The following is a 13,352-nucleotide window of genomic DNA, read 5'->3' on the forward strand; positions in this document are numbered from 1 at the left end:
ATAACATGATACAAATTAGTGTACAAGTCAGCCTAATCAAAATATGCTCTAGATTTATCTGTTTCGGGTTGATGAGAGCATTATTTGAAGCACACCAGGAAACTAAAGAAGCTTATCAAAAACAGGGTGAAAATAAGTGAAATTATCAACTTCCACGAAAAGAAGACTTTTCGTTGCATTTTTTTTAAATCTCGAGGGCTAGTTATAGGTTATTACCAGCAAGCTTCTTTATGAATTAATGAAAATAGCCTTTAGCTTTTATTTTCTTCGATTTGTTGAAGGTGGTCCATATTAGGGGACTCGGACATACTTTGAGATTTTGCTATTATTTTTTGTTTGCAGTAGAAACTCAGGGTCAACACTGCTAAAATGTAACAAATACGGTTTTAGCTGTCATATATGTTTCTGTTTGATAAAAGCTTTGGCTGTAGACAGAAACGAGTCCGTTTTAGGCGGCAAATTTAGAGTGAACGCTGCCAAAAGTGAAAAAAGAGAAAAAGCCTAACGGTTTTGAGATTTGTGTTTCTGCAACTGTTTTGACATGTGCAAGTTATCCGAAGAGGGTGAATACAGCGAATACAACTTTTTTGAGCGCTCTAGCGCCGTTAGTTGGTGGTGGTTCATATTAGGAGCCGGTCCATATTACTATTAGGAGCCCTTCCCCTAGTTGTCTTCTGATTGACCATAGTCTACTCAGACATGTACTTGAAAACAACCATGATTTTGCATCATCTGGGCATCGCGGAGATAATTAAATACGAGACAAGAGGCGAAGCCATCAAGGCTCACGTAAAAAATCGACAAACAGTAACACAAACTCAATCACTCCGTCACACACACACACACACACACTCACACTCACACACACACACACACACACACACACACACACACACACACACACACACACACAGAAAGAGCATAGGTGAAACTGTGCAAGAAAGCGAGACACTAGATCTAGATCTGTCTGTCTGCATGTAGCCTACTTACAGGGACACGACTGCCAACATGAGTCTCGGCCCGCTCAAAATAATAATGACCGAGACTTTCAGTACTTCCTTCGCCTCTTACGTCATAATGTGACGTCAATGTAATGTGACGTCCTCAAATGTTAGAGTTTCTACCACAGACATACACACGCACAAACACACACACACACACACACGCACGCACGCACGCACGCACAGACAGACAAAAGTTAGCATCGCATAAGGCTGTTCTTAACCAGACGAACCTTTGGTTCGCGAACTAGGTTCGTGGAGTTCGGCGAACCTCAAGACTGGTTCGGCGAACTTGTCTTGGTTCTTAACCAGACGAACCTGAGTTTTCGAACTAGGTTTGGGAGGTTCGGCGAACTAGGTTCGGGGTTTGCAAGTCATGTCTTGGGAACCTTGAAGATCGGGCCGAACCTTTGACTCTTCTGCCAAGGAGGAAGACAAATTATTGAAAAACTGAATCTCAATGGCGGACGAAATCACCCAAGTCAAAATTACATTTTCTGAGATTTTATAAAAACAACGCTTGAACGAAAAGGTAGAATGGGGACTTCCGTTCGATTTCAAGTTAAGCTTTTCACTTTTCCGAGCAAGACAACCGCTGAGAGTGAAAAAACGCCGCTGTTCGACTTCGAAATTTCCAGTCGTAGACGACCTTCGCTTCTGCAGCATTGTGTTAGTGCAGGTGAGGCAGTGTTACTCATTTCGCTGAGCTCGTTTTCGTATTGTTGTGCATTAGGATCATCTAGTATGATATGAATAAAAGCAGGAATGACTTCGGCATGTAAACGCATTGATTTTGTCGAAATCAGCACAGCAGTAAGCTAGATTCTTTCTGCTCAATTTGTTTAATTTTTTTCTTCAAAAGTTTATGACTTTGATTTTGATTGTTTGTTTATCTCATCGGCACAACATCCATCAGGCAAAATATCAATATGTTGAATAATAACGTTGAGATAAGGAAGTTCACACATTTATCTGCTTGCAACAACAATCGCAAGGACAGATCTATCTGCTTCGTTGACTGCTAGATTTTCATTGAATTTCCCAAGTAATGATGATCTCGTTTTCAATTAGATCTGGACAGTGTTTGTGTTCTTAGAAGATTCATGATTGACCATGCAGGCTGATTGAGATCATAACATTGTGTTTGTTTGTGCTGGTGCAATGTGCAGATCAATGGCCCGGACCGCAGGATGACCCAGTGATCAATACAACTTGCGTTCACCACTCAACATTGTCTTCCACCTAACTCAAGGGCAAAAATAAAGGTACATGGTGGTGAAATCATTGTGCAATTTATGTCTGTGAAGATCAAGATAGTTGTTAGCACTAACTGATCATGCTTATTATTATCAAGTTACATACACACTCCGCCCCAGCTCCACCCTAAACCCATAACAACACTCTCCAGTCCAACTACCCCCACCCTTCCGTGCAACATATGTCGCCGTCTGTACCTTGTTTGTGGTTATGGGGAGTGCTCAAATAGTTCCATAACTGTTAATATAAATTAAAAGTACTGAGAGTTTCATTTTCCATTGCTCTTCCCCTTCCTCACGTCACATTACACACTCCCTTTGCCCCATCCCCCACCCCCTCTCTCTTTCTATGCTCTCTTTTTTCTTTTACTTCTTCTTCTCTTTCTCTCTCTCTCTACCTGTATAAATCAGCTCTCTGGTTGTTGCTTCTGTAAGTGTAATGTAAAGTTCTACATCTCTGCATTTGTATTGTCATTTTTCAGAATGCCCTTGTAATAACTTCAGCGTCTGCCCATGGAGTCTATATAGGTCAAAGTCTCAAATGTGATGTGATCAAGAGGATGCCGCAATGATCCAGGTAATATTGCAAATACTCAAACTGATCTAAAAGCAGAAGCATAACGTGATCCACAAACATTTCTGCTTAAACATTACAGGGTTACAGTACACCCAGAAAAACAGCTGGATGTTAGTGCATAATTATCTGCAAGTGCAAGCAACATCGACCCTCTCCCCCTGCTCTTTTTCCATCAGCAAGAGCAACATTTATTTTCATGTACAACTTTTCTAGTGCCTCTTATGTTGTATAACTGTTGATATTTAAATGAAGCAAGTGTTTGTTTTCAATGGCACTGCATTTCCCATGTACACACACACACACACACACACACACACACACACACACACACACATTCGCATTGTCTCTGCCTGTCTGTCTGTCTGTGTCTGTCTGTCTCTCTCTCTGTCTCTCTCTGTCTCTGTCTCTCTCTCTCTCTCTCTCTCTCTCTCTCTCTCTCTCTCTCTCTATTTCTCTGTTTTTACATAAGTAATTTTGATCACTTGCACTTCACTGGGATTTAGTTACTGAATCAGTCATTCAGTGAGAGTGTTATGTAGAGTAAGAGTATTGAGTCTGCTGCTGCTGTTGTTCTTACTCATTACTGTTTTTCCTCTCTGCATAATTCTTGTTCTCCCTTAAATTGCTGGTGTTATTTTCATCATTACAGTATCTGTCCATTGAGTCTGCGTCTGAGCTGTGATGGGACCAAAAAGATTCCAGAATGAAAGAGGTAACTTTTACTGATCTTTATTTAGTTTATGGAGAAGTTGGTTCACATAATGCATTACAGAGTTGCTGCCTTTTTAGATATATTAAACATTGTACCAGTCATTACATGATCAAACTGTGTTAGCCACCCCACCTTCCCCGGTTCCCAGCTATCCTTCTATCCCCGCCTCTAAACCCCCACCCCAATCCTTCCATCTCCCCCAAATCAAATTTACTGACACAACACTGATTTTCATTTTACCTTATTTAAGTGTTCTTTGAATAAAATTATATAGCCTGTTGCTGCTGCAAATGTTGTTGTGACTGTTCTTCCTCAGTGTATATTTTTTTCGTTTCCTCAGAATGCAGTTCTCCCATGCACCACAGCGTCTATCAATGGAGTCTACAATATTGTCTGGGATGTGATTTGAGCAAGAGCATGTCAGAATGATCAAGGTAACTTTTTAAACACACAGAACTGATCAAACTGTAGAATTCAAGTACACAATTTCAGATGTTTTCAAATGCATAACATACTGCAACAGTCAGGGTCTTTCTCCACATAAAGAGTGTGAGGTTTTCTTGGTAAAATTGCTATTTTTGTCGCTATGCGCAGAGTGCGACCTTTTTATTTGATTTTTGTACTATAAACTAATAAAGGCAGATATATATTCAAATAAAAGAAAGTCTTGCATGGGGAGGAAGGAATATGCATGAGGCTTTTGACAAGACAAACTGTCCTTATTAGAGCCTAAACATACGTTCCTTACCGTTAGAACCAAAATGTCAGACATCATAGATGCTCCAATTAAACAAAAGAAGGGCATCCTTTTACTTAAACATAATTATACACTGTACCGCACATTAATAACCTGGTTGTGTTCTGTGGCAGTGCATAGTGGGAACCTTTTTGCTTAATGAATTTCACATGTGTCTGTAACTTGAATCTCCACCAAAAGAAGCTGGACGTAAAAAGGGGTGTCTAAAAAAAAGCGCCATATTTCCTTTTTGATCTCTTTTTTTTTCGCAGTCAAAAATGTGATTAAAAAGAAAATAGGGAGGTTTTTTTACCATCCTGTATAGTCTTGTTGTTCCCATGTAAAAACCTAGTCAAACATGTGGTGTCTGATATGCTGGGTAATATGGTGAGGAACATGCCTTTAAAGGCCCAGTGATAATTGTGAAAGCCGTTCTGCTCTGCTGGAATTTGATGAATTTTGTTGTTGTTGTGTTTAATGAAATGAATTCGCAAAAAGGAAAACAATTTTTTTTACTGTTCACACAAAGCACTTGTAGATAGTTGGTATGTGCCGCATGTCAGGGGTGGTCTTATTCAATCAATCAATATGAGGCTTATATTGCGCGTATTCCGTGGGTACAGTTCTAAGCGCAGGGATTTTTATTTTTTTTATTTTTTTTATTTTTATGCAATTTATATCGCGCACATATTCAAGGCGCAGGGATTTATTTATGCCGTGTGAGATGGAATTTTTTTACACAATACATCACGCATTCACAGCGGCCAGCAGATCGCAGCCATTTCGGCGCATATCCTACTTTTCATGGCCTATTATTCCAAGTCACACGGGTATTTTGGTGGACATTTTTATCTATGCCTATACAATTTTGCCAGGAAAGACCCTTTTGTCAATCGTGGGATCTTTAACGTGCACACCCCAGTGTAGTGTACACGGAAGGGACCTCGGTTTTTCGTCTCATCCGAAAGACTAGCACTTGAACCCACCACCTAGGTTAGGAAAGGGGGGAGAAAATTGCTAACGCCCTGACCCAGGGTCGAACTCGCAACCTCTCGCTTCCGAGCGCAAGTGCGTTACCACTCGGCCACCCAGTCCTAATACATACAGGTAAACTGACAGGTACTTTTCCACAGTGGAACCCCCCTTTCAGACCCATTCATTTCAGACTTCCTCCTTTTTAAGATCTTGCTTCTTTAGATGTTCTGTGACGGGTGAAGTGGCGCGCAGTGGTAAGACGTCGGCCTCCTAATCGGGAGGTCGTGAGTTCGAATCCCGGTCGCTGCCCCTGGTGGGTTAAGAGTGGAGATTTTTCCGATCTCCCAGGTCAACTTATGTGCAGACCTGCTTAGTGACTTAATCCACTTCGTGTGTACACGCAAGCACAAGACCAAGTGCGCACGGAAAAGATCCTGTAAACCATGTCGGAGTTCGGTGGGTTATGGAAACACGAAAATACCCAGCATGCCTACTCAACGAAAGCGGAATGAAGCTGACTATGCTCTCAGAGTATAGTGTGGGGAACCCAAATGGGCAAACAAGCTCACACGTCACCAGAATTTCTGGAACGCTGAAGAAGAAGAAGATGTTCTGTTCATAACCTCTGTAAATTACCCCCATTTTTAGACCCCTTCCATTTTAAGACTTGATTTTCTCACATTTTTTAAGGTCTTAAAAGGGGTTTCCCCTGTACTCCTAAAAAACCCTGACCCACAAAGTAATTTAATTATAACTGCTGTAATCGTTCCTTCCGTGTGCTATTATCTGTGGGTTTTTTTTCCTCCTGTGTTGTCTCATCCTCTGTGCGCCCTGAAAGAGACCTCCGGGTCGAAATTGCCGTACCTTGTCTTATCCAGCTGTGATCCCGCCTTCGTATTAATGTGAGGGCAGTACTTTTTTTAAACTTTCAATATTGACCTTACGTTTTGCATAAAACACCAATAATGAATTAAAAATACATCAGAAAATTATTTCCTCACTATACACAATAACACCTCATTTAAAGGCTGACAAAGTCCTATTTAATTAGTGTACTTACTTCCAGGGCTTTTCCCATCGTTGCGGGGATGTATAAATTAAGCTTCCTGCAAAGTTTTAGGTTTGAAGTCCTTACCAATTACAAGAAATAATCAATTCTTAATAAAGTTTATTGCTATCTTTAGAAACAGTTCTCCAGGGCTTGGGCTATTTTTAGACCGTCAACACAGACAGTACAGCTTCGTCAATCCCCGCGTGAAGGAAATCGCTCACCTTCCACGTGCAAAACGTAGTGATATTGACACGCCAGATTAGCGCGGTAGCGGATTGTGCTAAGCAGGAAAGCGCGCTTTTCTGTATTCTTGTTAACTTCGCAATTTCCGGAAAACATCCACTTTCACTTTGAGACTGTTCTGTTTACATTCGACACTATCAACACCACTTTGCAATACTGAAATAATGTTTTCTGTTTTCGAAAGCTACAGCCAATCGTTATTATATCCCCTTAGGTACAGTTTTATAACATTATTGGCACATGTAAACAATAGGAATTAATTAATGAACGCTACGAAAAGGGCAGTCTTTAACCTATGAACTTGCAACTGTGTTGACCTGTGTAATGTAACATAGACCACCACCATCTCTGTCTCTGTCTCACTCTCTCTCTCTCTCTCTCTCTCTCTCTCTCTCTCTCTCTCTCTCTCTCTCTCTCTCTCTCTCTCTCTCTCTCTCTCTCTCTCTCTCTCTCTCTCTTACACCCCTTACCTGTTCGCAAACCTTTACCCAAATGTATGCTAAATGTATATATACAATACAAGACAAGACAAGACATGGCAAGACAAGACAAGTTAGGAAAAGGTTGCCAGTAGGCCAATAGAGGGATGACAAGACAAGACAAGGCATGACAAGACAAGACAGGACAGGACAGGGACCAAAAAAAAAAGAAAGAAAAAAAGAAAGATAACTAATTCGGTCAACAGATGTAAAAGAAATAAGCATTTGTTTGGGTTGAATGTTTGGGTGTCACCCTGTATATGTTTGTATTTTTGCAGGACAGGGTCGAGTTGTGATGATGTCAGGGCGACTGAAGACACACCAACAAGTATTCTTCGGAAGTGTTTGGAACACAAATGAACATTATTTCATAACAAGAAGGGCAAAGCCCATACGACTCACATGCTTTACACATTTTTCCTACCAAAATACATGTGACCTTGACCCAAGGTCAAGGTCATCCAAGGTCATGCAACACAAAGCTGTTAATTCAAGACATAGGAAGTACAATGGTGCTTATTGGCTCTTTCTACCATGAGATATGGTCACTTTTAGTGGTTCACTACCTTATTTTGGTCACATTTCATAAGGGTCAAAGTGACCTTGACCTTGATCATATGTGACCAAATGTGTCTCATGATGAAAGCATAACATGTGCCCCACATAATTTTTAAGTTTGAAACAGTTATCTTCCATAGTTCAGGGTCAAGGTCACTTCAAAATATGTATACAATCCAACTTTGAAGAGCTCCTGTGACCTTGACCTTGAAGCAAGGTAAACCAAACTGGTATCAAAAGATGGGGCTTACTTTGCCCTATATATCATATATAGGTGAGGTATTGAATCTCAAAAACTTCAGAGAAAATGGGAAAAATGTGAAAAATAGCTGTTTTTTAGGCAACATTTATGGCCCCTGCGACCTTGACCTTGAAGCAAGGTCAAGATGCTATGTATGTTTTTTGGGGCCTTGTCATCATACACCATCTTGCCAAATTTGGTACTGATAGACTGAATAGTGTCCAAGAAATATCCAACGTTAAAGTTTTCCGGACGGACGGACGTCCGGACGTCCGGACGTCCGGACGGACGGACGGACGGACGACTCGGGTGAGTACATAGACTCACTTTTGCTTCGCATGTGAGTCAATAAAAAGGCGGCTGACATTGATGTTCATATCGGTTCATGTTCATATGCTCAGCACAGACGTGTGCTTAGAAATCGGATGTTTAAGAACAAGAGACAACCCTGAATAAAGCCTTATGAAATATGGTTGGAGCTGGATCAAAAGTGTGTGTGTGTGTGTGTGTGATTGAAGGGCAACATTTATAAATGATGAGACAGAAAGCTAAAGCACATCCTTTTATCGTACGTTCCATATCGTCCTCCTACTTTAAATGCTTGCTAATACAGACGTTCTCCAAGAAAACGTCTATCCAGTAATGTTTTGTTTATCGCAATGAAAGCTTTTTTTTGAGAAGAATGAAGAGGAATCAAATTTTTTAAAAACAAAAACCAAGACCAATTGAATTGCTCAAAACGTAAAGAAACAGGATGATTTTGGTTCAGTAGTACTATTTGTAGACCCTTAAAGCAATACATCCACAAGGGATTCCATTGTATCAGTGCAAATAGAAAATTTCTGATATAACTTGAAAATTAAAACAGACTGAATTGTGATAAAAAGAACCAAAATCCCGAGTAGTTTTTTTTTTAGGTCTCCCTCTTCACTCAATCCCCAAACTCATATTCTGTACTGAAAAGAGCTCAAACACACACGTGGACAGACAGACACGCACACACACTTTGGTAAACATCATGTATGCTTCTCGACTCTGCTGATCCACAATTAGAAATATCGCTATCATCATTTCTTTTTGGTCACCGTCTTTCCCTTTTCACAGGCAAGTTTTTTTGTGTAGCATTTCCCATAGAACCCCGATGGCTCCACGGTAGACACAATGATCAGTCCATACCAGTCATGTTATTTTCTCGAATCAATTTATAACCTTTAACCCAGGAGGGTAAATGACATAGAAGGCTTCGGGTAATCTTGAACTTTAATGTGTTAAATTCATAGCTCATAATTCAGAGGCATTCAAGCCTCCAAATTTGGAGAACCTGCACTTGTAATCATAACAAGTCTTTTAGATCCCTTTAAAGTCACGGAATGAACTCCGATGAACTGTACGAATCATAGCGTACTCTGGTACGAATGCATTTTGTTTACAAATTACATGCGTCAAAGAAGGAATTATCCGTGTCAGCGGACAGGGGAGGCAACTTTGTCGTGCAATTGAAGTCCCTTTGTTGACAACCTACGCCATTTTCGCCGATCAAACAACCAAATTAATTAATTATGCTTAGGTTTGGAGCTTAATCCGTCAATTAATTTCATGATAAATGTTCTTGGGCTTGATTACAGGTACTTGGATCTAAAATAAGTAAAGTATGCCACTCGATTCTGAGCTATGAATTTAACACACTAAAGTTCAAGATTACCAGGCTTCGTCCACCATGATCAAGTGGGAAGGAGAGACCCAAATCGACAACCAGCACGGAGTTACCACTCAATCGGTGATTTCGTCTTGGAGGCAGCCATTTTTGGAAGGGGAATAACTTACTTGCTTTTATTGTCGACTCGGAGTGAGCTCCCCTCGTTTGTCGGCGATCCAGGTTTCGTGTCTTAACTGGACGAACTCGACCTTGAGTTTGCCGAACAAGTTCGCCCAGTTAAGACACAAACCATGGTTCGCGAACCTTAGTTCGGCGAACCAATGGTTCGTCTGGTTAAGAACAGCAAAAAGTAGGAGTCTCGGCTGATTGTGTGTCGTTATGGTCTATTTGCCACAAAATACACAGGCAGAAAAGGAATCAAGGAAATATGACGTCATATCTGTGACGTGCTTTTCGCTTGTAGATGACGCCAAATGTGGTCACAGAAACACAGGTTTTGTTTTTTAGAAGAATCTCTTCTTCGTTCGCTGTGTGCAGAGACATACACCTGCTTGTTCTCTATTATAAATTCAAGTAAGTGTGATAGGCATATCAGCAACTCGGTTAATAACATTTGAAAAGAGTTTTAATCAGATTTAAAAGTAGCAGGCGTGAAAAGATGTGAGCTTACAAACACCTTCTTCATTTTACTCTGATAGGCCCAGATGTAAATGAGTTTAGAACACACCATTGCAAACTGAGAAAGGAATCGGTCCCGCACAGCCAAGCAACTAGGTTGAAGGGGCGTTAACAGCAAATAAGCAAGAAAACATTTACCACTGCGTTCACTCTAGTTTTCTGAACGTTTTTGAACACTGCTGTTTCTGGAATAGATCTGCAACACCAGAGAGTGCACGGCGGGACAGTTTCAATAGTTCACATCTTTCACACCCCATTGAAATAGATCTACAACAACACACAGTGCAGCAAGGACCAGTTTCAAAATGAAACAACATTACGTTATGGACGCTGTTAATAGTAGCCCTAACCGCGAATCCATGGGCACGAACAAACGAGGACGAATGGGAAGCAACCTGAACTACATGGTGATCCTGCTCTCCGGCACCGTAGGTCTTGGCAATGTGTGGCGCTTTCCTTTTCTCGTGCACTCAAACGGGGGCGGGGCCTTCCTGCTTATTTACCTTCTGATAATGGTGCTGGTGGGCATACCGCTGTGCTCCATGGAGCTCGTGCTGGGACAGTTTACAAGCAGGTCGCCTGCAAGATGTTACGAGTTCTGCCCGCTCTTCGAGGGCGTGGGTTTCTCCACGCTTGTGATCTCACTGTTAGCCCGTACTTACAAGAGCGTAATTACGTCCTGGACCCTGCTCTACTTCTTCAAGTCCTTCACAAGCAAACTACCGTGGGCCGAGTGTGATAGAAAGTGGGCCACGGACTTCTGCTGGGACTACCTGCTCCCCTCCAACGTGTCGGCCTGCACCGCGTCAGGCTGGGCGGCGGAGAAGGACGGAGCGTGCTACAGTACCAACTCCACCCCCAAACGCATCGCCGCCCTATGGAACGTCAGCCTGGCCGCGGAGAACGGCATCCATCGCGTCCTCGCGGGCAGGGAGTACATGCGTTACGAAGTCCTGGGCGTGGACAAGGAGGGCGTGGGTCTGACCCACCTGGGCGAACTCAAATTGGAGCTGGTCGGATGCCTCTTCCTCACCTGGTTAATTTTGTGTTTGTCTGTGTTCAGGGGGTTAAAGAGTTTGATCACGATGGAATGGTTGACCATGATGTACTGCACGGCGGCTCTCCTTATTCTCTTTGTGTTCGGCTTTACTCTGGACGGCGCCATGGAAGGCATCACGTGCTACCTGACCCCGGACCTGTCCAAGCTGCTAGAGGTCAAGGTGTGGGCGGAAGCCATGGCGCAGGTGTTCGTCACGCTTTCTATCTCCTCCTCCACGCTAGTCGGCCTGGCCAGCTTCAACGTCTTCAACTCAGACCCCGTGCTGCACGCCGTCATCTTGGCCGTGGCCAACGCCTCCGTCAGTTTCATGAGTGGCTTCGTCGTCTTCACATCGCTTGGTTTCGTGTCAAAGCGGATGGACCTCGACTTAAATCAGCTGCTGGCAGGCGGCACCACGCTGATCTTCGACGTCTATCCTGTCGCCCTCACACTGCAGGACTATGGCCACTTGTTGTCGTGCATCTATTACCTGATGATCTTCTGCTGGGCCTTGTCCACCACGATCGGCGCCTTGCAGGTCATTTTTGGCGCGCTCTACGACCTGTTCCCCTACATCCGCAACCACCGCAAGCCCACGCGCGTGCTGATGTGCATGGTGTACTTCTTGGTCTGCCTGCCCATGGTGACCGACGCGGGGCTGATCTTTGTCAACATTCTTAACTTCTACCTGTACTCTTTCAACATTTTCATTATGTCGCTGTTGACAGTGACGGCAGTGTCGTGGGTGTACGGACTGCGTCACTTCCTTGTGGACGTGGAGGTGATGATAGGAGTCGACGTGCTGCGCTGCGTGCCCTGGGCTTGGGGCAGGTACTACCTGAGCGCCTGCTGGCTGGTCTTGAGCCCCGCCTTTTTGGTCTACATCTGCGTGCTGCAGTCCATGGGGATGGAGCCGCCGGTACACGTGGACCACAGGGGCCACCTACTGGGGCTGGGACTGTCCTGCCTGACGCTGCTGCCCATACCGCTGGCCGCGATCTACAGCCTGTTGCGCCGCTCCGGGACTTTGCTGCAGAGGCTGCGCGCCGCCACCACGCCCAGCGAGATGTGGGGACCCGCCTCCATCAAGCACCGCAAGATCTGGCTCAGCGTCTATGCTGGCAAGCTGGGCGAGCACGCCATGGCTAGCGTGGGGTCGCTGAAAGAGGCCTCAGACTTTCGGGGGAAAGATGACCCAGCAGCTTTCGAGGAAGCGAGTGAGACCCCTTCGTATGGTGACATCCATGTCCATTTGCCTGAAATTGTGGACAATGCAGCTGCTGTTTACGCGACGAAAGAGAATGATAACATGCTCCGGGGTCGAGTCCGCTCGACTGGGGGTTCTTCGACTTCCATCGTGAGCTTTCCGCAAATGTTAGAATCGGCTAAACTGCAGAAACAGGACAAGAGAGACAGTCCTGTGGACCTCCCTCTCATTACTGTCAGCAGCTGGCACACAGAAATAGGCCTTTTCTCCCATGAGTCGCTCCCCAGCCCTCCCAATGTCCACACTGTGAATCCCTAGCAAGGACAAGGAGGCAGTCCACAGGCTAAAACAGCTAACCCGGGCAACCGTGCACCAAATCCTCCCAAAGGGAAGGCTCCCCATAAGAAGTAGCCATGTCGGGCAAGCAATTGACCCGTGGCCAATGCAGATCTTACCGGCACAGTCATTCCCGTGCAAAACACTTCAGACCACAGATTGTTCAAGGCTTTTGCCAATGAGATACCGAGTTGGAATAAAATTACACGGGAATTAAATCTTGATCTGGGTTTTAACATCTTATATTTGGTTTTGCACATGTGTTATTTCAGATTACATGGGATAATACCCCGCCTCCTTGGGAAAGTGTTATACACTTTTTGTTTTACTCACCTGAGTAATCAGTGAGTCTTTTTACTGATAAGTGTCTGTACTTATGAATGGACTGCCGGCCAGCCGTGGACAATAAAATGAACGTTTAGGTTATCTGGATGCTTTTAAAGCTAGCACGTTGAAACTTTGCACAACACCACTTCTTCACACACTGCACTGGTTACCTATTCAAGCTCGCATTGACTACAAACTGTACACCCTCTGCTTTAACTTCTTTTCTGGCTCGTCTTCTGCTTACTTCTCTGAACTCCTCACCGTTTATTCTCCAGCAAG

At 43.6% G+C, this 13,352-nt stretch overlaps 1 protein-coding gene and 1 long non-coding RNA gene across 2 annotated transcripts; both read left to right on the top strand.

Moving 5' to 3' along the window:
- Positions 1–1,232: 1,232 nt before the first annotated feature.
- Positions 1,233–7,807, top strand: LOC138954166 (uncharacterized). Its single transcript, XR_011451736.1, has 6 exons — positions 1,233–1,680; positions 2,171–2,266; positions 2,740–2,834; positions 3,484–3,546; positions 3,887–3,980; positions 7,309–7,807. It is a non-coding gene; the product is annotated as an uncharacterized lncRNA (long non-coding RNA).
- Positions 7,808–10,915: 3,108 nt separating this feature from the next.
- Positions 10,916–12,728, top strand: LOC138954162 (sodium- and chloride-dependent glycine transporter 1-like). Its single transcript, XM_070326066.1, has one exon. The coding sequence runs from the start codon at positions 11,103–11,105 to the stop codon at positions 12,726–12,728; it is 1,626 nt and encodes a 541-aa protein (XP_070182167.1). The 5' UTR covers positions 10,916–11,102.
- Positions 12,729–13,352: the final 624 nt, after the last annotated feature.

Source organism: Littorina saxatilis, unplaced genomic scaffold, assembly GCF_037325665.1.
Source record: "Littorina saxatilis isolate snail1 unplaced genomic scaffold, US_GU_Lsax_2.0 SUPER_12_unloc_2, whole genome shotgun sequence".
Taxonomy (NCBI): Eukaryota; Metazoa; Mollusca; class Gastropoda; order Littorinimorpha; family Littorinidae; genus Littorina; species Littorina saxatilis.